This window comes from Opisthocomus hoazin, chromosome 16 (genome assembly GCF_030867145.1).
Source record: "Opisthocomus hoazin isolate bOpiHoa1 chromosome 16, bOpiHoa1.hap1, whole genome shotgun sequence".
NCBI lineage: Eukaryota > Metazoa > Chordata > Aves > Opisthocomiformes > Opisthocomidae > Opisthocomus > Opisthocomus hoazin.
The window spans coordinates 15,166,315-15,193,153 of record NC_134429.1 but is presented as its reverse complement, the minus strand read 5'-3'; the positions used below and the strand labels follow the sequence as shown (position 1 = coordinate 15,193,153).

The following is a 26,839-nucleotide window of genomic DNA, read 5'->3' as shown; positions in this document are numbered from 1 at the left end:
CCGGAGCAAATCCGCTGCGCCTGGAAGTTGCGGAAGCTCCCGCTGCAAATCCTGGGTTGGTTTTGGCGTCGGCGGCGAGAGGGTTAACAGGTCGCCCCGGCATGCGGGGGGTTAAAAGGCGAGGAGGGGGCCAAATCCTGCTGGGGGGGGGGAATGTTATTTATTAGGATTGGGAACACCAGGGGTGTAAATCAGAGCTGCCTGGGAAGAAGAAGAGGAGGGAGGGGGGGAGATGCTGCCCAAAATCCCGGCATCCCTCGGTGCAGCCGCTGGACCGCGGCTCCCGTCCGGCTGCCAGCCCTCGGACGCCGGGATCCGGGCGTCGGGTTGGGTGCCGGGTGGGGGGTCACCCACCCTGGGCACCCCGGGGACGGGGGGATTCATCCCCGTTGGCTCGGGGGGCTTTTTTTTTCCCCGACATCGCCTCCCCGCCGGGGCCCTGCGCGGCTGATGCGGATACAAAGCCGGAGGAGACGAGGCCTTCCCAGGTCAGCAAAACCCAGCTCCCCTCCCCTCCTTGCCCATAAATCCATACGTATTTATATATATATATATATAAAATGTATATCTATAGGCTATCACATCCCCTTTCAGGGGGAGGAGTTCACCCTTCGCCTCCCTGATGCTGCCAGCAGGGACTTTTGCAATATATTTTGTAATATATACATATATTATTTTTTTAATAGATTTTAAATATATAAGCGAGAAGAGGGAGGACTGGGGGGGGGGCATGGGTGCGTCCAGCTTTCCACCCACCCGTTCCTCGGCTTTTTCACCTCGTTTTCTGGCGAACTCTGCGATGGTGGCGAATCCCTCCTGGGTTTTCCCAGCTGGGGTTTGCGGCAGCTACGGGAAGCTGGGGTTTTGGGGGGGGGCGGGGGGGAGACCTTCTTCCAGGAGGATTTTAACAGCGAAGAATGGCAATTTTCCCCCTTTTAGTGATTTTGTTTGTTTGTTTGTTTGTTTGGACGTTGGTTGCATTGGGGTGCGAGGATGTGTTGCACCCTGCGAGGGTTGTGCAGGGGGTGAGGTCACCGGGGTATTCCCCACCCCCGCCCCCCCTACCAGTTTATTTATTTATTTTTAATGGATTTAATGTGTTTTAGTGAGATGCCAGGTTGCAAAGAGCAGGCTTCGCCCCAAAACACCAGCCAAAAAAGCAAAGAAATGCGTTTGTGGGGGGCAAAATGACATTTTATGGGGCACTTGAACAGGTGCTTGTAAAACAGGGAGAGAAAATCAGAATATTGGGGGGGTAGAAGCTCAAATCCATCGGTGTCACTGCCTAAAGCTGGGTTTTGGGCCAAAATAAGGTGACCCCCGAGTGTTGGCAGGAGGAAAATTGCTTGCAAAGGGTGGGAGAGGATTTGATTTGAAGCTTTGCAGTAAAGCAAACCCCCAAATTGTTGGGAATTTTGAGCTGGAAACACTAATAGGGGAAAAAAACCCCCATATTTCTGCTTTTTTTCTTGTTATTTCTCATTAAAATTCTTCTCTCTTCAAATTCCTTTCTGGGATAGCTACGCAGCGGGTGAACTTTGCAACTACTTTGCAACGCATTGCAAGGTGGAGATTGGGCTGAGCATCGATCCGGGGAGGTTTTTGGCAATAAATAAGAATTTTTCATCATTTTTTGGGTCTCTTTGCGAGAAATCTTCACAGAAAGAACAGGTTCTTTTTTTATTCAAATGCTATAATTCTGATTTTTTCTAATTTTTTTCCCCCCTTTCTTCTTGCATTTGCACTTCTCGCGGCGCGAGCTGGACGAGGGATGGATTTTTTCCGGTTCGCCTGCGTCGTTGAAAAGGGAAAGGAAAGCGGCGGTGGTTTTCCAGGCCTTGGGTTTTCGGCTGGAATCTTGGCGGGATATTTGCCCAGAAGAGCCGTTTCGAGGTGAAAGAGGGAAGCGCCGTGTTCAGGAAGAGCTTTTTTTATAAAATCATGCCTTTGGGCAAGGGCTTGTTTAAAAGAGAATCACAAAATCACCTTGAAACTTCAATTTCATGGAATTTCATGGAATTTTTTTCAGGTGGAAAACCTCCTCTTTTGGCTTTTTTCTGGGAAACTCCTTTTTTTGGGGGGGGGGGAAATATCCGTCTTTTGGCTTTTTTGAGGGGAAAACCCCCATCTTCTTGCTATTGTTTTGTTCCCACCGCTCGCCTTGATGCCCCTTATTGCTGCCTCCACCAACCGCATCGAAACGCTGAATTCGGGGAGATTTTGAAGATGTGAGCTCATTTTTCTTCACCGGAGCCCTCAGTCCCGCAGCGAAACCTTCAGATCTCTGCGATTAATTCCTTGGAAAACCAGGAAATGAACCACTCGGCCCTTAAAATGCTGATAATGCGCCGCGCGGTCACAGTTAGGACTGGAAAATCCTTTACCTTGCGGCAAATATCTGCTGGCTTTTTAAACAATTCTTATTTTAAAGGACTTCAGTTTGGGGGAGAAAACCTCCGTGCTTCGTGCTGGGGACCTCGCTGTTCTCCCTGGCATCCCACGTGCTGGAAACAACCTGAATTAATTCTGTTTTTTGGCCAAGGTGATGGTGGAAAATCATCCAGGTGGTGAAATGAGCCTTGAAACTGTGGTTGGGATGCGGGACCGTCGGCTGGAGGAATTGATAAGGAGTCAAAGGAAAATCTTGGGGGGAAAAAAAGCGAATTCTTGTTTCTAACCCCCCCCCCCCCATCCATTATAAATAGCACCAGGGTTATTTATAAGGGGGGGATTAACATGGCGGGGATGCGAAGTGGAGCAGGAAGGATTCCCAGGGTACATCCCTGCTGTGATATTATGGAATTATATATATATATTTTTTTTTTTTTTTTTTTGCAAACCCCTATATTTAAGGAAAAACAAGGGGCTTGGTGGGATGGCGCGGAGGATGCTTGAACCGGGGACGGGTCCCCCGGGGCTGGCAGCCGTCCCCGCCAGCTGGGACCTGTCGCTCCGGCGCGGCGGCTAAAAATAACCAAAATAAAACCCAATGGTTGCCAGCTTGCTAGGCGAAGGGTCGGGCTGGCTTGAGCAGATGGCCCTGCTTTTCTGCCTTTATTTAGATCGAGCTCTGTTTATTTTCCCTCCCCGCCCGTGTTGGGAGGGAGACGGGGCTGAACCTCGGCTCGTGATGCTGCCTCAAGCCCTTCGCTGGCGGCAGGACCCAGCAGCTCTTCTGGGCTTTAAATCCATATTTCCAAGGGTGATATCCTATCCATGCATCCTGCTGGGGTTATATTGCATCCCCACGTCCTTCTGGGATTATTCCGCATCCCCTTTTTGCTCTTCCAATCTGCTCTGGGGGTATCTCCCTGGCAGGGTAGCTCGTCCCCACCAGCTTTTCCCCCCATCCCATGGGATGTGTTTTGCTACTGGGATGTTCCCACCACCGATAGCAGCTTTGCTATGAAAAAATAATGCGTAAAAAACCCTCTTTTTTTTTTTTTTTTTTTAATTTAGCAAGACCAAATGAAAGGTCGGGGTGGGTTGTTTTGGAGAGCTGGTAATTCTCCTCGGCGGCAGGCGCGCTCGCAGCCGGAAAAATAACCAGCCCGGGGACAAATCCAGCTGGTGGGAGCTGATGTCAACTGGCAAAATGGGAGGTGACCTTCTCCGGCCCCGTGAGTGGGATAAAACCAGGACTGAGCTGCGGGGCCCGGCTGGGCATCGTCCTCCTGCTCCCCTCTCCGAACGCGGAAGCCATTGGGCTGCTGGAAGGGTGAAGCAAACCAGTAAGCAAACTGGTTTCTGGGTAAAACCACCAGTGTCTCTCTGCTGGGCTTGTTTTACCCAGGTGGTTTGATCTTCTCCTGGCTTTGCTTTTTGGGGTTTTTTCAGAAATATGGCTTTTTTTGTTTCCCTCGAGGTCCTCGGCTCTGTCGCATCTGGTGGGACTGGTTTATTGTGGAGTTATGGCGAGGTCGGCATCGCGTCCGTAGGGATAAAACCCGGAGCTTGTGAAACAGGGGGGAGAAGGCAGCCGCCTGCTCCCACGCTGATGGGAAGCGTGACACGTGAGCACAGCCCTGGCTGCCAGCCGCTTGCTGTTTCCAGGGCCGGGAAAGGAGTTCGAGCAGGAAAAATCAACATTCCTGGGTCCTCCTCCCAAATCAGTCCCCGTTAATGTGCTTACAGAGGCAGCGGGCTCCTTGCGAAAGCGGCCGGGAGAGGACACTTGTGGTGGTGACAGAGGTTAAGGAGTATTATTTGTATTATTAGTATTTTTTTTTACAGTTGGGAAAGGGTTGGATGGGTTTTAGCTCGATGCTTTTGGGGTTTTTTTTTTTGCAGCGGGACAGGGTTGGGGCTGCTGAGTGCTTTGAAACCTGGCGGGGTTGTGGCATCAGCTGGGGTTCGTAGGCATTCGTAGCTGGTTTTCCAGGGGTGAAGGCAAATCTGGGAGGAGGTCCCAGACCTCAGCTCCCTCCTGCTGTGCTCTAGAGCTATATGTATATATGTATATGTATGTGGCCCTGGAGCTGTATGGCTTGCTGCAAACCCACATGGGGCAGTTGTACCCACGCTGCGCCACAGCTCGAAGGGGTTTTGGCACAGGGGGAACAAATAAATCCTTTTTTTGGGGTCATCCTGGGTCTGTGCACCCTCTCTATCCCCCTCCCAGGGTAAATGGGGTCCAGGCGAGGGAGAAGTGGTCGCTGGAGCGGGTCATGGCTCTTTGGAGTAGGGTGGTTGCATCCGTTGTGCACCGATCGCCGCTTCCAGCAGGACCAAATCAGCAGAGTTTGGCCCCGTTTTGCTCTTTGTTTCTTCTCTCTGCTGCATCGTCCCTCGGGCACGAGGAGGGGGGGGTCCCAGATCCGTCCTTCCTCTTCCTCTTGGTGACCTTTCAGGGCGTCGTGCCTGGTGTCTCTGGTTACCGGAGCGGATTAGCCATCGATCGCACGGAGGATGCTCGGCGCTTCCCAGCCTCCGAGACCTTCGAGCTTGACGCTTGGAGCTGGATTTGCCACGCAGGGGCCGGATTTGCCGTGCACGGGGTGGATTTACAGTGCACGAGCTGGATTTGCCACGCAAACTGGGACCTGGGAGCAACATTTCTGCTTCCTTGCAAGCTTTTGCAGCAGCCAGAGCTGGATCCATCCCACCCGGAGTCTCCCCACGTTGCCTCCTCTCCTGGGGATGGATTTGGGGGCTTGATCTCCCCTCTCAGCCCATTTCTCCTCCTCTCCCGCAGGAAAGCCTCGGGGAAGGGCCCAGGCGGAGCATCCGGACCCCCTGTGCCATGGCTTCCTCCGAGCTGCCCCCTCACCCCGCAGTAGGTACTGTCAACCTGCCGGAGCTGGGGTGGCTTTTTGGGGACACACACACGCAGCTTTGGGCGGAAAGGGGGGGTCCATCACCCAGGGGCATCCTACACATCCCCATCGGAGCCTCCTGGGGTTGTGGAAACACAAAGAGCAGTTGTATCTTGTAGTTTTGGGGGGGTGATGCTCTCTTCTGTCCCCTCCACCCCCGCGTCCCTCCATCTCCGCAGGGGGAACACTGAAGTGACGGGGTTTCTGCTCACAGGTGACCACCTTGCCCTGGAGACCCCCAGCCCCCTGCCCCACAGCGAGGAGGACCTTGGCGAAGCCTTCGACTTTGAAGACAGCGAGGAAGAGGAGGAGGAGGAGGAAGAAGACTCGGCGGCTGAGCCGAGCGGTGAAGCGGTCCTCCAGGCACCCCCGCGCAGGCGGCGTGCTGCCAGCTCCGGTGCCGGTGAGGGGGGCAGGCGGGGGGTCCTCAAGTCCCTGCCGTGTCCCCTTTGGGTGCCCAGGGTGGCACCGCTGCGTGCCTGGGTGCCAATGCTGTTTCTCTTTGCTTTTCCTCTCTGCAGATGGGCTGGTGCCAGAGACCCAGGAAGGGTATGTGGGGTTTTGGGGGGGCTTTGGGGGGGGTTTAAGTCCCTCAAGGGAGAAAGCACAGCTCTGAGGTTTATCCCTCCCCATTTGGCATGTCACAGCCTGGCACCGTGCCTCAGTTTCCCCAACTTCTCCCCATCGCTTGCCAAGGGAGCTGCAGGCAGCAGAGCCCCAAGGTTTTGGGGTGTGCCCTGCAGCCCTGGGGATCTGGGGGGGCTTGGGGCGGTCTGTGGTTAACCAGGCGGTAGGGGCTTGAGGAAACCCCCAGGGGTAGGTGTCTGAAGTGGGCTGGTGTTCACCCCAGCTGCAGATTTGGAGGGAAAAGATGCAAATTTGGCTGCAAGGAGGCTAAAAAAGCTGTTTTTTTGTCTTTTGCTTTGTGGCCCTAAAACCTGGGTTCCCCCAAATCCATGAAGAAGCAGATGAGCGATGAGGGGGGGGTTGGGGGAGGTGACACATGTTGCAAGCTTTATTCTGCACCTATGAACCTCTGTAATAGGAAGGGGGGGTATGAGGGGCTGGGTACACTCGTTCCCAGGGGGCTTTGCACCGCGGGGTGCTCCCTGACCCCCTTCCCCGCAGGCTACCGGCGGGGGTGAGCAATGGGGAGGCTGGAGGAGACCCCCACGTCGGTGCCCAGACCTGGAAGAGGAAAAGCGGCCACCGAGGTGGGGTAAAATGCTGTAAGGGGGAAACAAACCCACAAACCAAACCCTGCCAAGGCTTGGGGAGGATTTCTCCATCCTGGCTTAATCTTCGGGTGCTGATCTGAGTCCCTGGGGGGGGTTTCTTTGTCCCCTCCAAGGTGAGCGCTTTGAGTTCCCAGCGGTGGAGGACGACGTGATCTACGACGACGTCCCCTGCGAAACCCTCGATGCCAAGCAGGACGGTAGGGACAGACCTTCCCTCGCCGTTCCTCAGGGCCCACGAGCCCATTTCACAGCTGGGCAAACCGAGGCACGCTCCGGGAAGGAGCTGCGCATCCTAGAAGAGGATGGGGAGGGTGGGGGGGGATAACCCTGGGAAAACTGCTGGGTTTTGGAAGGGATGAAGGCAGGTGTGTTCCCAGAGGGGTTGCAAGACCCTGTGGGTTTGGGGCATCCTGTGTGGGTCCTTGGAGAGGGGAAATGGTCTCTCTGGGAGGCAAAGGAGCTGGTTTTCGCTTGCCAGGCCCGGGGCTGGAGCGCAGCCTGATCTACGAGGAGGTGCAGCGCGGCGAGGGGCCGCGGGCGGGTGAGGATTTGGGCTGGAGCTCCAGTGAGTTCGAGAGCTACAGCGAGGATTCGGGCGAGGAAACCAAGCCAGAGGCTGAGCCGACCAAGCAGCGGGCGTCCTTCCAGCCCAAGGTAACGCTTACATTTATTTTTTTATTATTATTATTTTCCTTTTTTATTTTCCCCCTGGGTTTGCTTGTGTAAAGACACCGGAGCACCAAGCCCAGCTGCTCCCACGGAGGGTGAGGCAGAGGGTGCTGTGGTTCCCGGGGTCACCCGGTGCAAAGCCAGCCCGAAACTTCAGGAGTTTCGTTTCTTTCTTTTATTTCTCCCTTCCCCCTTTATTTTTGTTTCTTCCCCCCCTTTCCTTTTGCATTTCGTCACTGCTGGAGAATGGCCGCTGCCTTTCCCTGCGCTTGCTCCCTTCCCTGCTTAAGCAAAGCTGCATTTTGGGAAGACATTGCCTGGGCCGTGCTGCTTTGGGATGATTTCTCCTCCTTTTTTTTTTTTTTTTTGGGCTGCTTACCTGGATCTCTTCTCTGCCTTCTCTCGCCTTCCTCTGCCTTCTCCTCCCGCCTGGTTTGCTTGGGGCTCAGCTTTCTCCAGACCTGAATAGACTAAAGGAGAGATACGCCAGGACTAAGAGGGACATCCTGGCTTTAAGAGTTGGGGGGAGAGACATGCAGGAGCTGAAGCAGAAGTACGATTGGAAGGTACTGTCCCTCCTTTGTCCCTCGTCCCCCAAATTTCCTAGCGAGGGCGGGGGGAAAAAACCCTCCCGGGGTTTATCCAGCCTGAACTCATGCTGTTTTGTCTCCCAGAAGAGGAAAAACCACGGAGTTAAGCGCTGCGGAGCTGTCTCACGCCCATCTGTCTCGCAGCTCCCTGTCCTCCAGCTGCCCAAACCCTTGGCCTTCGGGTGGTTTTATTTTTTAAGGGGCATTTGGATGAAGCAAGGTCACCCGTGGGATAGATGGAGCTGAGAAGGTTTTTGCCCCCAGTACAGGGTGGAAATCAGGTGGGGAAGGAGATTCTTGGGAAGTGTAGAAAGTTTAGCGCAAAGCCTTTCCCAGCCCATCCAGGTTGGCAATTTGTGACCAGTTTGGGCTGGGAAGGCAACGCCGACACCAGCTTGGGCTAAAAATGCTGCGGTTTGAGGTGTGAATAAAACCCTGGCTGTGGGGAAGGGATGGATCCCTTCCCTCCCTCCTCTTTGCTTTCGCCGCACGCTCCCGCTTTGCCCGCGCCTGCTCGCCCGCAGCCGCATCCCTGCGGAGGGGGGAGAGATCCCGGAGCATCCTTCCTCCTCAGCCACGTGCCTCTTCCTCCTCCTCGTCGGGCTGGGTGGGGAAAATGGGGGCCGATGCTCGGAGGGGACATTCCCAAGGGGATGATGCCGCTGCATCCAGGCCTGCAATGGGGGACGGTGCTTGGAGGAGATGTCCCCAAGGGGGTGGCACTGCTGTATCCAGACCCGAAATGGGGTCCCGGTGCTGCCTCGAGCCTCCCGGTCCCTCTCGTCCCCCTGCCCAGATGACCCAGCTGATGAAAGCGGCCAAAAGCGGCACCAAGGATGGTTTGGAGAAGACCAAGATCGCTGTGATGAGGAAGGTGACATTCCTCCACCGGAAAGAAGTGCCAGGTAAGCAGGGTAACTGCCCCCCCCTTGCTTTTGGGAGTTAAAAAAACCCTTTTTGAGGGTATTTAAAAAAAAAAAACGTCATGAATCCTTACACCTTTCAGCTTTTCCTTTTGCTGATTTATTTCTGTGCTTGAAGCTCTTCTTTGGGTTTTTTTTTTTGCTGTGCAAGCTCGGTCGGTCCCTTATGGGGACAGTAACCCTGCCACACCAGCACCCACGGAGTGCCCCCCTTGGACACAGAGCAGGATCTGTCCTGAAATACCGATTTTTTTGGGGGGATGTTTTCCTAACCCTCTGGCTGTCGCGTAGGGGATGGGGAGCAAAGGAGGAGGGCGGCGGAGGCGGAAAAGCAGCCGCCTTCCCGCCGGAGCTCGAGGGTCTCCCTGGAGCATCACGGGGCAGGTAGGATCCCGGCGGGCGGCCTCACGGCTCGGCTGGGGCTGCCCGGGGGATCCGGCGTGTGTGTCCTGGCCTAGCTGCATGTCCCTGACTGCGGCTTAGCCTCGCCGGGGTGGGGGCTTCAATGCTTTTGGGGTCCCTGGGGTGCTGGGGGACATCCCGTCCCTGGGGTGCTGCAGAGCATCCCATCCCCGGGGCGTGGAGATGGGGAGAAGGAGCTCACAGAGCGGGCAGCCGAGGGCGGCAATCCTCCCTGCCAAAATTAGGGAAGGAAAAAGGTCACCCGGCCGCCAGCACCCTCCCCTCCAGCCTGGCCAGTCCTCCCCTTACCGGTTATTTATAGGCGGCGGGGATGGGGCTGGGGCGGCCGTAGCGGGGCGTTGCGGCCATGTGGAAGAAGCGGCCGTCCCCGCATCGCGACGCCGCCTTGGCTCGCTCGCCATCCTCCTCCTCCGCTGCTTCGGTCTCGGGTAAGGGATCGCCATGCTGGGCAGCGGGCGCTCGCCTCTCGCCTTCCCTGTTTTCTTCTCTGCCTGCTGCTTTTGGCTCCTTTCTCCCCTGTTTTCCTCTACTGGGGCCCACCTTGGAGTGAGGATGGGGGGCTTTTCTCCCGACCAGGATGGCTTTCTGGGGATGGGGACCCTTTTTGTGCCCTCCCTGCAGGGAGCTGGCTCCGTCCCTGCTCGCAGCCTGACTCATGCTGGTGTCCGGTGACAGTGGCTGGGGCTCCGGGGGGGACACGCGCTGCCGGGAGGACACCGGGGTCCATCTCCGCTCGCAGCTCTGAACACAAACACACCCCCAGCCAAGCAGCCGATGGGGCTACGGGCTCTTTAGACCCAAAAAAACCTCTAAATTTGGATTTTTTGGGCATTTGGTTGGGTTTTTTTTCCCTGCAGGGGACTCGGAGGAGGAGGACACGGGTTTCCTGGAGGTCACGGTCTCCGACATGAAGCACCCGCCGCCGGAGCTGGGCCCCATGCCCGAGGGGCTGAGCCCGCAGCAGGTCGGTGCGGGGCAGGTTGGGGGTCCCGGGATGGGATCTGGGGGGGAGGCACGGCTTCCCCTTGGTCCCGTGACTGAGCGACCGGGGAAAGGCGAGTCAGCAGAAAGTGATGCTGCTGCGTCAGCACTTCTGCAGCTCGCTGCGGCTGCCTTGCCCCCCCCCCCATCCTGTGATTTGGGGTTAGGGGGGATGGTTTTGGGGGGAAACCACGGCTGAGCATTGGCGTTGCCGCAGGTGGTACGGCGGCACATCCTGGGCTCCATCGTGCAGAGCGAGCGGAGCTACGTGGACTCCCTGAAACGCATCCTGCAGGTGGGGGACCCCCTTTTTTGGGGTGGATTCTGAGGGGGTGGGGGGTGCAGGAATGCAGGGATGCTGATGCACCAGCATCTCCCTCAGGATTACAGGAACCCGCTGATGGAGATGGAGCCGAAGGTGCTGAGCGCTAGGAAGTGCCAGGTGGTGTTTTTTCGCCTGAAGGAGATCCTGCAGTGCCACTCCATGTTCCAGATCGCCCTCGCCTCCCGCGTGGCCGAGTGGGACTCGGCAGAGAAGATCGGGGACCTCTTTGTGGCCTCGGTAGGAGGAAAAGTGGGGGGGACAGCTGCCAAACCTCCCCCTGGACCCCTCTCAGCGATAGCGTGGGGGGATTGGAGGATTTAAGTGATGCAGCCCCAACCTGGGGTACCACCAGCATCCTCAGCATCACTCCAAAAATACACGAGAACACCCGGGCTTTGCTGATCCCCCTTTTTGGGGGAGCCCCACGCCATCGTGGCTCTCCTCCTGTCCTCTCTGCAGTTCTCCAAGTCGATGGTGCTGGACGTCTACAGCGACTACGTCAACAACTTCACCACTGCCATGTCCCTCATCAAGAAGGCTTGTCTCACCAAACCCGCCTTCCTCGACTTCCTCAAGGTCAGCAGGACCCAGGAGTGGACACGTGGTGCTGCTGGGTCACTGTTATGGGTGAAAATTCCTCTTTTTTTGCTTTGTTTTCCCGCTGCAGAAGAGGCAGATGGCCAGTGCTGACCGGGTCACACTCTACGGGCTGATGGTGAAGCCCATCCAGAGGTTCCCCCAGTTCATCCTGCTTCTGCAGGTATGGATGAGGGCTACCAGGACCCACCTTGCTTTGGACCTTATTTCTTGCAGCCTGGGTGCTGTGGGAAAGGGTTTAGCAAGGGACGTGTTTTTGGGTTGTCAGCTGGGTTGCAGCTTTGGGGACTGTCCCAAGGATCGTCTTCCAAGTTTTGGTTTCAGAAGTGCCAAAAGCACGTCTATCGTAGCATCCCTAACGCAACTGATTTTGCTGTGGTGGCTTTTGTCCCCCATCCTTTCTCCCACCCCAGGACATGCTGAAAAACACCCCCAAGGGCCACGCCGACCGCCTGTCCCTCCAGCTGGCCCTCACTGAGCTGGAGACGTTGGCAGAGAAGCTCAATGAGCAGAAACGCTTGGCCGACCAAGTCGCCGAAATCCAACAGCTCAGCAAGAGCATCAGCGACCGCAGCAGCCTCAACAAGGTGGGTCCTTCAGCCTCACCTCCTCATCCTAGTGATGGGTGGGGTTTTGGAGCCAGCGGTTGAGCTTTGCAACTTCCACCTTCCTCTCTGCATCAGGGGTTTTGGGAAGCCAGGATCCTTGTTTTCTCTGAAACCACGTTGAGCAAAAGCAAATCTCGAGGTTGGCGTGGGGAAACTCCCCTCCAGGGAAAACCAGGGACGAGCTGCTTCGTCTCATCTGCCTGATTTTGCAACCGTTGGTGGAAAAAACAAAAAAAAAAAACCAAAAAACAAACCTAAATGAAGATATTGCGACACTTCCTGGGCTGGGGACGAGTGTGGTGGCAAAAACCACGGCAGGACACATGCCAGCTCAGCTCTGGGATCAGGATTTAGGGTCAGGGGGTGAAGAGAGACCCAAAAGGAGCTGCGAAAGGGCCACGTAGGTGCTTCAGGGCTCTGCTGTCTCGGTGATTGGGCACGCAGGGTGCAAAGGGTTTTTGCATCGTGCAGCCTCGGAGCACGTTGCACAGCGGTCTCTGCGGAACTTGGTCACGCGTGCTCCCAGCTGGAGGAAAATCCTTCTAATAAGGGAAAAGCAACTCAAATTGGGGGCAGGAGGTCTGCAATAGCCCCTAAGCTGAACCCCTGCTCCATCCCGTTGGCAGCTGCTGAGCTCAGGGCACCGGCAGCTCCTGCTCTGCGAGACGCTGACGGAGACCGTGTACGGTGACCGGGGGCAGCTCATCAAGTCGAAGGAACGGAAGGTTTTCCTCCTCAACGACTTGCTGGTCTGCGCCAACATCAACTTCAAGTACGTGCTGGTGGCCCCAGACCCCAAAATCACTTTGCAAAAATGCCCATGTAGTGAGTGACCTTCCCCCTTCCCCGCCTTGGATTTGGGCTTAGTGGATTTCGCTAGCTCTGCCCCAAGAGGTTTTAAAACCACCCCACCTCATTTCAGAGGAGGAACCCAGCTGGTTTGGGGTTGCTTTGTCCCCCGCTTCTGGCATGCCTCCATGCAAAGCCTCCATCCCCTGGTGCTGTGGGGTCCCTGAGCCAGTTTGGGATCCAGGAGCCTGCTGGGACCTCAGGGCTTGGTGGAGGTTGATGCTGCAAAGGGGAAAACCCTCCCTGAACTCCCTGGAACACCTCTTTATTAATCATTTTTCCCCCTCTTCCAGGCCAGTGAACCCAGGGTAGGTGCCGAGCGTGGTCTGCTGTGGTTGTGTGCCCCATGTTTGGGGGTGCAGGCATGCACTGGTGCACGGCGTGGGTTGCAAATGAGACTCAGTGTGCAAAATGCATTTTGCGAGGGCTTACAGGGCAAGCCAAGGCACCTGCCTATTTACGTGTATTTTTTTGCATCCTCCCTTGGCAGAGGCCAGCTGGAAATTAGCAGCCTGGTTCCCCTGGGTCCCAAATACGTGGTGAAGTGGAGCACGGCCCTCCTGCAGGTACAGGTGGTGGAGGTGGGACAGGAGAGCGGCGCCTACGACAAGGACAACGTCGTCATCCACAACGCCGGGGCCAAGAAGCACACGCCGACCGGGCAATCTTCGCACAGTGAGCGCCCGTCCCTTGATCTGGTGTTGGGCTGGTTTTGGTGGGGTGGCATCCTCCACGGACCTCATTTCTCTTTCTCCACCCAAGATAAAGTCTACCTGGGGCCACCGCGGCTCTTCCAGGAGCTGCAGGACCTGCAGAAGGACCTGGCGGTGGTGGAGCAGATCACCCTTCTCATCAGCACCTTGCATGGCACCTACCAGGTACCTACGTGCCAAAGCATGGTCAAACTCATGACTTGGGTAGAACCAGCCTCGGGCACTTTGCAATAACCATGCAGTTTCTTGGGGACTATTGGACACCTCATCACCCCAGAACTCCACAGATGAAATCTGGGGGTGATTCAGGCTTGTTTTGGAGGCACTTCTTTAATTTATGACTTTTCTCCCCCTAGAACCTGAACATGACGGTGGCCCAGGACTGGTGCTTGGCTCTGCAGAGGATGATGAAGGTGAAAGAGGAGGAGATCCACTCTGCCAACAAGTGCCGTCTCCGTCTCCTGCTGCCTGGGAAGCCGGACAAGTGAGTTTGCAGGTCATGCGTAGGCTCTTCCCACCCTGGGAAGGAGGATGCTGAAGGCTGACCTGGTGATGCTTGCCCCACGCAGGTCTGGCCGCCCCATCAGCGTCATGGTGGTCTTCATCACTCCAAACCCCCTGAGCAAGATCTCCTGGGTGAACCGCCTGCACTTGGCCAAGATAGGACTGCGTGAGTAGCCTCATGGCACGTTGCTTGCCATCACCCTTGCTTTGAAAAGGCAAATGTGGGAGCAGAGGGGGGGGGTTTGCATTGCTCTGAGCATCCCAACACAAAACAGAGCAGGGTGGAAAATTCAGAGCAAGGTGTTGGAGAATATTTTGAGGGTTTGTGTGCTGGAAGAGGTGGGAATCGATAGTTCTGGCTCAAAATGCTTCGAGTTTTGCTGCACTGGGGTGGCATCTCCGGGTTGGTGTCGCGTGATGATGGATTTCCATCGGCTTTTGTGCTGATGGTGTTGGGAGCTGACCCATTTTCCATGGAATGGGATGACCAAGCAAGGGAAGAGCCACCCCTCCTTGCTGCTTCCCTGTCCCCATTCCTATTTAACTCCACGAGCTGCTGCAGCAAAATAAAAAAAAAAAGTAGTTTAATGGAAGAAAGAAGAAAAAAAAAATAATTTGAAATCCTATTTGAGTGCTTGGATCCCCTGGGCTGGAATGATTCTTGATTCTCTTGTTTTTAAGTTTGTGTTTTTTGTTTTGGTTTTTTAATTTGGGATGCCTAGGGGATAATCCTGCATCCATGAGTTAGAAATGAAAGCACATTAAAGCCTAATGTGAAGAAACACATTAGGGTGTATTCCCCCCCCCCTTTATATATATTTATAACAATAATTTGGGTTTGGGAGCTTGTTCTGCCGCTGCTGGAGGTGGTTGTTTGGCTGCGCGCTGCGGTGGGTCGCAATAGTTTGGAGGAAAGGCAGGAGGTGTGCCCGAAGTCGGCAGATGATGGTGGGTTTTGTTTGGAGACGAGAGCCCTGCACCCCATATTACTAATTCTGGGGTCCCATTGGGGCGGGGAGAGATGCTGGGGGGTGTCTGGGCTGTCCTCGATCTGCTCTGCTTGCCGCAGGGGAGGAGAACCAGCCGGGCTGGCTCTGTCCTGACGAAGACAAGAAGAGCAAAGCTCCTTTCTGGTGCCCCATCCTCTCCTGCCACATGCCTGCCTTCTCCTCCAAGGCCCTCGACCTGCAGGTAAGAGCGACAGCCAACCTCTTCTCTGACCCCCCCAATACCTCCTTCCTCTTTACCTCCATCTTCTTTGGGGACCAAAGGCAGAAATTCCACGGTGGATGGGCTGGATGGGGTGACCAAGCTGGTTGCAAAGGCAGAAATTGGTGAAAGCTATCCTCGAAAATTGAAAATACAAGCTGGGCTTTGGAAGAATCCTGATTTTTGGGACATGCACCGACACCTTGCACACGTTGGGGTAATTTGGGGGTGTTATGGACCCCCACAAACCCCTGGTCTCTCCCCCAGCTTGGTGCTGCGGTCCACAACCCCGTGCAGTCCTCGCTGCTTGGCTTCTCCGCCGTCAGCACCTCGCTGCCGCAGGGCTACCTCTGGGTGAGCAAACCAACCCCAAAACGGGGCAAAACCCCCTGGATATGGGTCATGCTGGCTGCAAACCGCCGCTCCAGTGCTTGTGGCTGGTGCTAACACCCATTTGCTGGTCTCTGCAGGTTGGGGGGGGCCAGGAAGGCGCAGGGGGACATGTGGAGATCTTCTCCCTCAACCGTGCCGTTCCTCGGACGGTGAAGTCCTTCCCGGTGGCTTCGCCGGTGCTGTGCATGGAGTACATCCCCGAGGCGGGCGAGGGGGACCCGGGCACCCAGGAGCCCCGAGCGACCACCGAGCAGCCCCCCACGTCCCCGCATCCCACCGTGTGCTTGGGGTTGCGGGACGGCAGGTGAGCCCGCATCTCCTGCACCCAGCCTTCTGTGCGATCGCCGGGACCGGCGCGATCTCCCGCATCTCCCTCCCGTTCCCTCCCCAGCATCGTGGTCTATGGCAGCGTGGACGCGGGGACGCAGTGCCTGTTGACCTGCAAAAGCCCGGGCGTGCAGCCCGTCCTCTGCTTGAAGCACAGCCCCGAGTACCTGTTTGCGGGGTTGCAGGATGGGACCGTGGCCGCCTACCCCAGGAGCAGCGGTGAGCGCGTCGCCGCGCGTGCTTTTGGACGAGGTTTTTGGTGGGACACCCTAAAAACCGGGGAGGGGGAGGTTCTTCAGGCCAGCGAGGTGTGCTGGCTGCTAAAATGGTGATAAAAGCACCATTTTTCATTTAATTTGAAATAAAGAAGGGGCACGGGTTGTGCTCGGGGGCTGCGGGAAGGACCCGATGCTGCGATGCACAAGCGCTCAGAGCTTTGCCTTCCAAAAAAGCCCACCTTTTTGGTGCTGTAAACCCAGCCGATCTCTGCTTCACACAAGAGCCCTCTCCTTCGTTTTAGCCTGATTTTGGGTTTATTTTCCCCGGCTCAGCCCAAGGCTGCGGCTTGCCCGAAGCCTTCCTCCCCAGGGACTCCTCTCCTGGGCTGTGGAATACTGTAGCTTCATCGCTAGAGGGTAGGAAAGAGCCTCAAATCACGCCTTGCATTGGCCTATTTTTGGACAAAAACCCTCCTTTGCTCTGAGACAACCTGCGGCGAGCAGCACCCAGGCCAGCCTGGAGCCGGTAAAGCCACTTAAATTGCATTTTCGGGTGCCACGCATCCCCTTCCCACCTTACAGCAACCGTGCGAGCCAATTAATGAAGTGGCTTTAATTGAATCTCAATTGCATACGTGCGCCTTGGAGGGAGCAAGCCGCTGGCAGGGCTGCGGGGCTGCGGGGTGGGGTTTTTCATCTCATCCCCGTCTTTTGGAAAGGAAAAAGCTTTCCTGAAATAACTCGTTTTTGCGTGAAAAGCCAGGATTTGCTGAAAGGCGGCTCGGTTGCAAACCCCTGCTGACGGGAGCAGAGGTCCGAGCGCCCAAAGGGCTCTTTTATCCCTTGGATCTTACGGTTTTATTTTAAAAAAAATCACATTAGAAATAAGGAAAGGAGAGCAATTAGCTGTGGAAGCTGGTGGTGAATTCATCCAAATCCAGGTTGGAAGCTGTTCACAGAGCCACTCCAGATCAGCCCCGGATGAATCGGCTCTGGAGAGTCGCTTCAAGAGCAAATAAACTTAAAAAAAAATAAATAAAAGGGAATTTAATTTTGGCTTTTCCAACGTGCCCAAGTGCAGGTGGCCATTATTTTTTTTTTTTTGCTGCTAAAAAGCTGTTTGCACAGGGGGGAAAGGGACTTTTGGGGGGTGAAGCTGGGGGTGTGGGTTCCCCCCATCCTTCTGGTGATGGCATTAAGGTGCTCAGAGGCACCCTGGGTGACACTGGGGACACGAGGAGTTTGCAGCCGACCCCAGCAGCCGTTTAGGGTGGTTTCAGCTCCATCAAAAGATGATTTTTTTCCTTGTTGCTGAGCCCCCCCCTCATCCCGGTCTCCTCGCTACAGGGGGGCTGTGGGAGCTGGCGGAACAGCCCACCCGCCTGGCCGTGGGCACCGGCCCCGTGCGAGCCCTCCTGACGCTGGATGAGACCCTCTGGGCCAGCTGCGCCAACCAGGTCACCGTCCTCGATGCCACCAGCCTCCGCGCCCAGGTAGGGAGCATCGCTGGGACCCCCGCGGGGGGATGCAGGGGTGGCTTTGGGGTGGGGGTCGCGCTGGTCTGAGCCCCAAAGGATGCACGGGCGCATCCCTGCCTGCGCGATGCCCAAACCAACCTTTTCTTGCTGCTTTATGCTGCTTGGCATCACTTCTGGGTCCCTTCCCTCCAACGTTGGGTCACGGGAGGAGGATGCCGAGACATGTCCTGCAGGTGCACAAACAAGGAATGCTGAGTAGCTGCTTTTTTTTCTTTAAAAATTAAAAAAAAAAACCCAAAAAAACCTTTCTCCCACCTTTAATTTTCACGTTTAGTGCCCAAACTTCGTTTGCATGTATTAGCTGTCGTAAATCCAGCCTAACGGCGGTGCCGGGGATGAATAATGCATCGGGGACTGGATTTGTTTTCTGTCTCCGATCTTATTTATGACAGGAGCCGGGTGGGAATTTTTGCAGAAGAAAAGTGACAGAGGAGGAAAAAAAATAAGGGGGGGGAGGGGGCTGTGCTGGGGGATAGAGTGAACAGTATTTGCTGGAGAGCTGTGTAATAGGGTCTTGGGTGGCCCTGGGTGGGCCCGGTGTCTTGAATAACCCCCCAGGGGATGAAACCCGGGTAGGGTGGAGAACAAGGGGGAGATCACCTAGAAGTCTCCATCCACCCCAATTTTGGGCAAGTTTTTTTGGGGGGGGTGCTCTATACCGGTCCTTCCTGGAAAGGGGTTCAATACCAGCTCCCCCCCCTTTTTTTTTTATAAAGAAAATTTTAAAGTAAAATGTTTCTAAGCCATAGAAGGAGAAAAGGCGAGGTTGCTGCGTGCGGGTTTCTCCCCCAGCGATTTCATCCTTTGATGCTAACGTGAGCTTCTACGATGGGAAATCCCTCAATCCTGCTTGCAGCCCAGGGGGGATTTTTGATGCAAAAAGGTGTTTTTTCCTGCAGTTCACATCCTGTGTCTGACAGGGAAATGCTCCAGCAAGGAGCTTGGGAAGGAGACGGATTGGTCTGTGATCCCCAGATACCTCTTGCAGGGGGCTAAGCCTGTGATTGCTGGTTTTTGAGGTTGGAGGGAAGCAGGAAGGTCTCATCCAGTCTTGGGATGGGTTTTGCAGGTGTGTCTGGTCTGGCAAATGAGCCTTTAAAAGATGGAAGAAAACCTGGAGGGGTGGGAAAGGCTGTGTTCTCATCCAAAAGAACCAAAGAACGGTTTGGTGGTGGGTTGGTTTCAGTGTCCTCTGCCCAAGCCAGAGCTGGTGAGGAGGGATGAGACCTCAAGGTCACGCTGGTCCCCTCCCCGTGCAGCTTCACAGCCCTAAAGCAGCTCCTGGAGAGAGCCCGAGCTAGCAGCGATTTTTAGGGAGCGACCCTTTGATGTCCTTTCTGCAATTCCCCTTTTGGCAGCAAACCTTCGAGGCCCACCCGGACGCGGAGGCCAGCGTCACGCACATGATCAAGGCGGGCAGCGGGGTCTGGATGGCCTTTTCCTCGGGCTCCTCCATCCGCCTCTTCCACACCGAGACACTGGAGCATCTGCAGGAGATCAACATTGCCACCAGGACCACCTTTGTCCTCCCAGGTGAGCTCCCCTTTTCCTCTGGCTCTTAATTGCAATTAATGGGCAAGCTGGGGCGTCACCCACGGGCATTTTGCTTTGCTGTATGGCTGTGCTGATTTGCAGAAACACTGTGTGAGGGATTTATCTGGTTAATGGTGTGAAGGTTTGAGCTTGGACCTCTGCGGTCTCTCCTCATTGACGGCAGGGACGGAGCTGGTGGCATCTTGGCCCCCGTGAGCGCATCCGCGCGTCCCATCTTTGCGCCTGTGCTCCCATCCACACACCTTCTCCATACACCCCATCCTTGCAGACGTGCATGTATCCACTCACCCATCCTTGCACCCCATATTTTGGACTTGTGGGTTCCCTTGCGTGCATCCACACACCCCGTCTTTGCACTGCGTGTGCATCCTTCCACCCGTCTTCATCCCCATCGGCGCATCCCATCTTTTCACCTGTGCTCCCATGTGTGCACCTTCTCCTTGCACCCCATCCTCACGCATGTATGCATCTGTGCACCCCATCCTTGCAGACCACCTGTGCATCCGTGAACCCCATTTTGCGCTGCACATGTGTCCTTGCACCCCATCCAGGCACCCATCTTCATCCCCGTGCGCGCGTCCTTGCATCCATGCACCCCATCTTCATCCCTGCGCATGCATCTTTGCACCCCATCCTTGCACCATGCATGCATCCATGCTCACACCCCGCTGCTGTTGCCCCGTGCACCCCTTTTTCCCCCACCTTTTCACCCAGCACCATCTCCCAGCCGTGTCCACCCACCCGGCTCTCACCTGCCCCGGGCTTGCAAGCTTGTCTCCTGCCTTGTTCCAGCTACCGAGTGACATAATTGCATAATTAGTTATAAGCACGATACTCATGTAAGTCGCTTTTTCTTTTTTTTTTTTTTTCAGGGCATGTTAAAATATTTATCGCTTCCTTTTCTTTCTGGGCGAGCGAGCGTTGGGTATTAATGCGTTTTTGAACTCGCGCTCCCTCATCCTTTTTAACTCGACAGGTCATTAATAAAGTCCTCCCGGAGAAACCAGAGTTGCATCTCCACAGATATATTGCTTCGTCGAGTCTGACGCTGTGCAGCGCTAAGTCCTGGCGATAAAATATTCATTTTGCCATTAGAAGTCTCACTCTTTTTTTTTTTTTTTTCCCCCCCTCCTCTTTTTATTTATTTATATTTGCAGCACTCTCCCTGGCACGGAGACCTTTGTGCAAAGATGCTGCTCGGTTTTGTGAGGGGCTCTGGAGTGTGTTTCCCATGACAAATCCACCGGTGATGGGTTATCTGGGAAGACGCTGCTGTAAAATCATCCCTTGTCCTCTTTTTTTTTTTCCCCCCTCCCTCTTACAGGTCAAAAACACGTCCGTGTCACCAGCCTCCTCATCTGCCAAGGTTCGCTCTGGGTGGGCACCGACCAGGGCATCATTGTGCTGCTGCCTGTGCCCCGCTTGGAGGGCATCCCCAAAATCACTGGTGAGCACCCAAAAAAACCCTGCCTAGGTTGAGGCAACCTTGGCTTTGGGCTCACTTTTTAGCAAAACCCCTCTTTTTTTGGCAGGAAAAGGCATGGTGTCCCTCAACGGGCACGGCGGCCCCGTGGAGTTTTTGGCGGTGGCGTTGAGCACCCTGGCACCCGACGTGCTCAAGGGTGACCAGGAGGAGGAAGAAGAGGGTGAAGAAGAGAAACCTCATGAGCTGGACAGCCCCCCGCCTCGGGAAATGAGAAAAAAAGGGATTTTATTACAATATCGCCTCCGGTCCACTTCCCACCTCCCCGGGCACCTGCTGTCGGTGCGGGAAGCGCCGGCGAGCGGCACGCCGGCACACACCGAGGAGGACGGCTCCATCTACGAGATGGCCGACGACCCCGACGTCTGGGTGCGGAGCCGACCCTGCGCCCGTGACACCCCGCGCAAGGAGATTTCCTCGGTGGCCATCATTTCGGGGGGTCGGGGTTACCGTAACTTCCACCCCGAGTCACTGCGCCGGGGCGGCGACGCCGACAGCACCCTGCTCATCTGGCAGGTCCCACTGACGCTATAGCATCCCTGGGACCCCCCCACCCAGCCGGCACCTACCTCAAAAAGCCACCCAAAAGCTGCTGGGGGTGGTCCTGCCCTGGGTGCATCACCCTTTATTTTTTTTTAAGGAGGAAAAAACTGAAAAATGGGCTTTTTTCCCCCCCAGAAAAATCCAGCTTTGTGTGTGGGGAGAGGGGATTTTTTTAACGCTAGGAACGGTGACCTCCCTGCGGGCTTTGGAGGTGCCACTCTTTGGCCGAAGGCGTCTGTGTGTCTGCGTGTGAATATCTATATATATATATAAATATATATAAATATGATGTATATTATTACCTGTATAAAGAAGGAATCTGTATATATTGGGGCACTTGGAGTAGCAGAAAGAATGGTGGGGAGCGCTCAGAGGGTGCTGGCTCTGCTGAAACAGGGGGGATTTACTGAAATAGCTACTTTTTGACTGTGAATTGAGGATATTTGGTACCAAAATCCCCTGGTTTGGGGAGCTGAGTACATGCGGTTTCCAGAGGAAAGGACACTTTGGGAGTGGGGAAATAAATCCTACAGGAATCAGCGTCTTCCCTTGCAGTATTTTGTAACCTGGTTTGGCTTCGGATGTATAATGTTTTCTTTCCCTTGCTTCAGCAGCAGCGTCCCAAGGGATTCATATAGTGCTCAAAAATCAATAGGAAGCCCTCAAATGCTGCTTTCTTCACCCAGAAATGGTGCAGGATGGAGGGAAAATGGGCAGAGGGATGTACCCCATCACTTGAGTCTCTGGTATCCAAAGCGCTCTCTATCCTCGACAGAGAAACCCGGGACCAGGGAGGTGGAAACTTGTCCGAGGACTAAATCAATTTATAATGCGATCCTCTAACCGGCTCCAATTTGATTTTCATTTGTAGCATTACAATTATCAGATTGATATTCCCGACCGCTCAACCTTGAAATGGGACGGCACGGCTCCTGCTGCCGGAGAGCAAAGATTATCCTCCTCGCACCGATTTCTGAATATTTTTCTAATTAGCCATCAAATGTGCTTTGCTGGGTTTTTCTTTCTCTGCCCTGAAAGTCTTTTATGATGGAGTTTTCTCCCCGTCTCAGCTGCGTGAAACAGCGTGAGGAGGGTGGCGAAGTCTGTGGGGCATGCCGCAGCCGAAGGACCGCCAGCATCAGGGGTGCCTATGGGAAGGGAGCTGAGGAGGCTTTTTCCACCCGCTTTTTCTTATTTTCCTTTGCAGTTTTGCCACGTTTGGGGCCGGGATGCAGGAAAGCAACTGGTTCTCAAGGGGTATCGCCCGATGGTAGAGAGCTCCCGTGCTACGCGACGGTGGATGCAGAGTTATATGTATTTATTGCAGTGCTGCATCTAACGCCAACGACAGAGTTTGCACTTTATTTAGCAAGAGGATGTGATAAAAACAATTTGTGGGACCCCAGATGCCATCCCTCCAGGGTCTCCAGCCTGCGCCAGCCACCTCAGCTGCAATTTAATTTAAAAGACTCCAAAATGAGGATGCTACATCGCGCTGCGGTGCCGCTTTCGAAGCGTGGAAGAGATGATGCTGCAGAAGCTTCCTCCCATGCGCGGCCCGACAGAGCCAGGAGCCTGCTCTACCACCTTGGATTTCATTTTTCCTTGTCCCAAATTAACGTCCTTTAGCTAATGAGGCTGTTTCTCCTGCTAACGGTGGGTAATGTGCTCCCCAAAGGAGAGGGGAACCATCAAAGCTGACGGGGCTCGTTGCTGCTGCCTTAATGAGCAGCCTTATTAACCCACAGTCCGACCCCATTTGGGGATGCCCTGAGCAGGGCCGCCACCTTCGCCCATGCGTGGACAGAAAATCTCTTCTGTTTTAACCACAAAGTGCATTTAATGCATTAAATGCAAATATTTCTATTTTGCTACCCTTTTTAAGATGCTTTTTGTGAGGCTCGAGCCTGTTCCTCCTCATCCAAACTGGGAACGGGTGTCCTGCACCAAAACTCATCTTCCCAAGCTTATTGCTGTTATGTTTTCATTTATTATTTCCCTTTTTTCTTCTTGATATTCCCTGTATTGATCCCTTCCTCCTGCCTCATGATCTCACCCGGCTGCTAACGTGCCAGGGCAGCCGGCGAGCTTGTTGCAGGCGGTGTTTGCAAACTCCCAGCAAACGCTGTGAAGCAGAAGGCTCCCTTTAAAGGCTGTGATGACAAAAAATGAATATATTAAACCCCAAGGCTCTGGTTTAAGAAAGTTGTGGGTTTTATTATTTTTTTTTTTTTTTGCTTGTTCTCTGAAAGATGCTGCCTGGGAGGGCTGCAGGGGGCTTGGGGCAGTCCCCCACCCCCGGCTTTGGAGAGCTTGCGAGAGGGGTTTTGGACTTAAAATGGAGATTTTTGCACCTTGAAGGGTTCGAACTGGTCGGGGTGTGGGGTTTTTTTTCCTTTCAGGTGTGTTTAAGGAGAAACAGGCTCATGTCCCTTGTCCCGGGGGGGGCATCATGCAAGGAGCATCTCGCATACAAGCGTCCTTTCAGCTGCTTTTGCAGCTTTCTGGTCCGTGGAGGCTGAGAAGAGGCATTTGCTGTGCCAGGACGGCCAAACCCAGGTATGGATAATGCGGAGCTTCTTCCGTGACGCTTTTAATCCCCGAGGATGCAGGAGCTTCCACCCAAATCAGGCTCTCTGCCCGTCCACACGCAGCTGGAATTCTCCTTTCCCACTTTCCTCTTCCTCCATTCCCATTGGTTGGCACCAAGCCCTGCCCAGACCCCCGTGGCTGAGAGTCTTCAGCCCCCATCCGTGTTGCAAAGAGGATGGAGAGCGATGACTTCATGACCAGCTGCCATCCTAGAGCCTCCCTGAGTGACTGAAAAGCTCCTCCCAGTTTGGGCTGGCTGGTGATCAATGGTGCACGGCTCTGCCTGGCCAGGGGATTAAGGATGTTCCAGATGTCCTCTTGGCTGAAGGTCAGGGGAGGAATTATGCTTTCCACCTTGGAGCATGGCATGGGATGTAGGTGGGCAGAGGGTCATGGCTGTGCCATGGTCCAGGTCCAGTGGTGGTATTGTGGCTCGGTCACCAGCCCAGAGACTGGTTATAGGCCCTCGAGATGAGCTCTTGACATGGGAAAAGGTGCAGAGAGCTCGGTGGGGTCCCTTGGCTCCCCTGGAGAGCTGTTTTGAGGAGGGCATGTCCCCAGGGCATGCCATGGTCATGTGTCTCAAAACTGCCCTGGTGGTATCTACTAGGGATGCCGTGGTGGTATGTCCCAAAGATGCCATAGCAGTATCTTTGAGGGTTGTTGTGGTGGTATCTCCTAGGGTTGCTGTTGTGGTGTGTCCCAAAGGTGCCCTGGTGGCATCTCTGAGGGTCGCAGTGGTGGTGTGTCCCAAAGGTGCCCTGGTGGCATCTCTGAGGGTCGCAGTGGTGGTGTGTCCCCAAGGAGTGCTGTGGTACTATGTCCCAAAGGTGTTCTGATGGTATTTCCAAAGGTTTCTGTGGTAGTATGTCCCAGAGAGGTGCCCTGGTGGCATCTCCCAGGGTTCCTATGGTGGTGTGTCCCAAAGGTGTGCTGGTGGTATCTCCAAAGGTTTCTGTGGTGGTGTGTCCCAGAGAGGTGCCCTGGTGGCATCTCCACAGGTATACCACGTAGGTATGTCCCAAAGAGGATGGAGATGTTGGGTTGGGATTGATGGGGTGTCTGTGGCTTTTTTCTTCATCTTGAAGACCCTGCTCTGCTAACTGACTGTCCCATTGCAGACGGAAGGAGCTTGGCCAGCCGTGTCCTTCAAGCTGAGGGTGCCTGCGCCGGGAATAAGCTGGGTTATGAGATGGCTGAGCCAATCACAGCCAGTGGAGGAGAAATTTCCTTTTCTCCCTAATATTTTGGTGTGGAAAACAAATCTGCGGGGTTTCTAAGAGGTGTGTGTGGTCCAGCTGTGGGGCTGCAAAGGGAGAGCAGCCTCGTGCCCTTTCCCTCCTGCTTCCTCCCCAGGAGAAGCAAGCAAAGCCGGCTGCCTTCCTCACTGCCCATCATCCCCCTCTGTCACTTTTTATCAAGCTGGTTTGATTCCTCCTGGATTTTCCTCCCTCCTCCTCGCAAGCTCCAGGTGGAGAAAAAAAATAGAAATAAATTTATAATAATAATCATCATCATAACAAGCAGCGTAGGAGCCCGGGGGGGAAAGGAGCAAAGGAGAAATTGCTTTGAGCTGCAAAGGCAGGACCGCTCTGAAGATGGGCTCGCCTGAGATTTGGGATGAGAAACCTGCCTTGAAAGGAGCAATTAAAAGAGGAAAGCAATTAAAGCGCTGCCAGAAAAGTGGGGTGCAGGAGCCTGGGGGGGGTGGGGAGGGTTGGGGGGGTTGCAGTGGGTGCTGCGTCCCTGGCGATGCTCGTCGCTGCTGCATTTAGGAGCACTCAAATAATGCGTGTATATGTGTTCTATATTCTATAAGTATACATATATATATGAAAATAATAGAAAATATATATGTGCAGCAGGGAAAGAGAAGAATCTTTCCGTGGGATGAAGTTAGGGTCTTGCTGAAGGTGCTTGAGTATTAAGTCATGAGGAAGCTTGGTGGCCGGAGGGCTTTTGCTGTGGATGTACTTCCATCAAACCCAACAAGTGGTGGCCGGGCGGGATGAAAACAAGCTTTGCTTAAAAATAAATAGCTGCCAACCCAGCCCCGATCTGTAAATGTTTTTCTTGCTGCAGCGAGCGGTGAAGTCCCTTGGGCTGAGTTTCCCTCCCTGTTCAGCCGACGCCTCCTCCTCGAGCACCCATCAAAGGGTGAGATTTTCCCCCTTGCTGGGCATGGCAGGAATTTGGGGATGAAACACATTTCTGGTTATATTTAGTATTTTTTTGTGTTGCTTTTTTGCATGCCCCTTCCCCAGGCTCTAGGACAGGAAAGGCTTCGCTTCGCCCCCTTATCCCTTTGCTTTTAGGGGGGGTGCAACCCCATCTCTTTATTTCCAAGGGTCTCTTTGCACTAATTAGACCTTAATCACAGCAATAAATTCAGCTTGGGTCGGGCTTTCATCCAGTCCCTCTCCTCCATCCCACTTGCGGCACAGAGCCTGGAGCTGGTATATATATATACCTAGAACTATGTATATATTTATGAAAAAAACTCCATTTGGGATATATTCCTCCAGAATTCACAAAATTTAGTGCAAGTCCTTCAGGACCCAGCCCTCAAACCCCCCTCGGGCCGGGCTTTGCGGCGACAGAGGCTCCAGCCTGCGTTCTGCAGCAGCCAGGGCGGTGGGGACATCAGCACACGCGTGCTCCCCAGGGGGAAAAGAGGATTCAGAGAGGTTTACATGGGAATCAGCTTTTTTTTTTTTAGCATATCTGAGGAGTGGTTACACATGTAAAGCAGCGCTAGGAAGGCTTATGCAGCACTACCTCCCCCCATATATATATATATATATATAAATGTGTATATATCCCATGGCCATAATGCACACATGAATAGGCTGGCAATCGTCATTCCCAAGCAGAATTGCTCAGAGAAACTGGTTTAACTAGGAAAAAAAATTTAAAATCCCTTTTTTCGTGTTTTTTGTGAAATGGAAGCTCTGCTGGGTAAGAAGAAATTGCATTTTCTCTCCTCTTCTTCATCCTCAATCTCATAAATATAGGTCAGGAAAGCTGTGGTATCCCTAATTTATGGCTTCGCCCGGTTCCTTGGGGGTCACAGCCCCGACCCCCCAGTGCTGTTCATCCCCACCGATGCCTCTCCTGCTGTAACTCTAATGGCAATGATTAGCCAAATAAAATTTCCATCTGTTGAGGACTTTCCGGGAGTTATTACTGCGAATAAAACCCACGCAAAGCGGATGATGTATCCGAGGGGTAAGTGCCTCCATTACAA

The 26,839-nt window shown here is 54.4% G+C and overlaps 1 protein-coding gene across 13 annotated transcripts; it reads left to right on the top strand.

The window, feature by feature from the left end:
- The first annotated feature begins 260 nt into the window (after positions 1 to 260).
- On the top strand, positions 261 to 21,540 carry ARHGEF10L (Rho guanine nucleotide exchange factor 10 like). 13 transcript variants are annotated; one of them, XM_075437569.1, is made up of 31 exons: positions 3,667 to 3,731; positions 3,866 to 4,191; positions 5,195 to 5,279; positions 5,530 to 5,718; positions 5,837 to 5,864; positions 6,444 to 6,529; positions 6,667 to 6,750; positions 7,032 to 7,207; positions 7,672 to 7,788; positions 8,609 to 8,717; positions 9,027 to 9,119; positions 10,016 to 10,122; positions 10,357 to 10,434; positions 10,522 to 10,701; positions 10,924 to 11,040; positions 11,132 to 11,224; positions 11,475 to 11,648; positions 12,296 to 12,441; positions 12,812 to 12,826; positions 13,009 to 13,193; positions 13,281 to 13,396; positions 13,588 to 13,715; positions 13,801 to 13,901; positions 14,805 to 14,926; positions 15,212 to 15,298; positions 15,415 to 15,641; positions 15,729 to 15,883; positions 17,230 to 17,375; positions 18,779 to 18,953; positions 20,299 to 20,421; positions 20,507 to 21,540. In XM_075437569.1, the coding sequence occupies exons 2-31, from the start codon at positions 4,123 to 4,125 to the stop codon at positions 20,989 to 20,991; spliced, it is 3,996 nt and encodes a 1,331-aa protein (XP_075293684.1). In that variant the 5' UTR covers positions 3,667 to 3,731; positions 3,866 to 4,122; the 3' UTR covers positions 20,992 to 21,540. The 13 variants fall into 13 exon arrangements, with proteins under 13 accessions (XP_075293688.1, XP_075293684.1, XP_075293682.1 ...); XM_075437567.1 differs by having other exon boundaries at positions 6,444 to 6,544; XM_075437573.1 differs by lacking the exons at positions 3,667 to 3,731; positions 3,866 to 4,191 and adding an exon at positions 261 to 488 and having other exon boundaries at positions 6,444 to 6,544.
- The last annotated feature ends 5,299 nt before the right edge of the window (positions 21,541 to 26,839 follow it).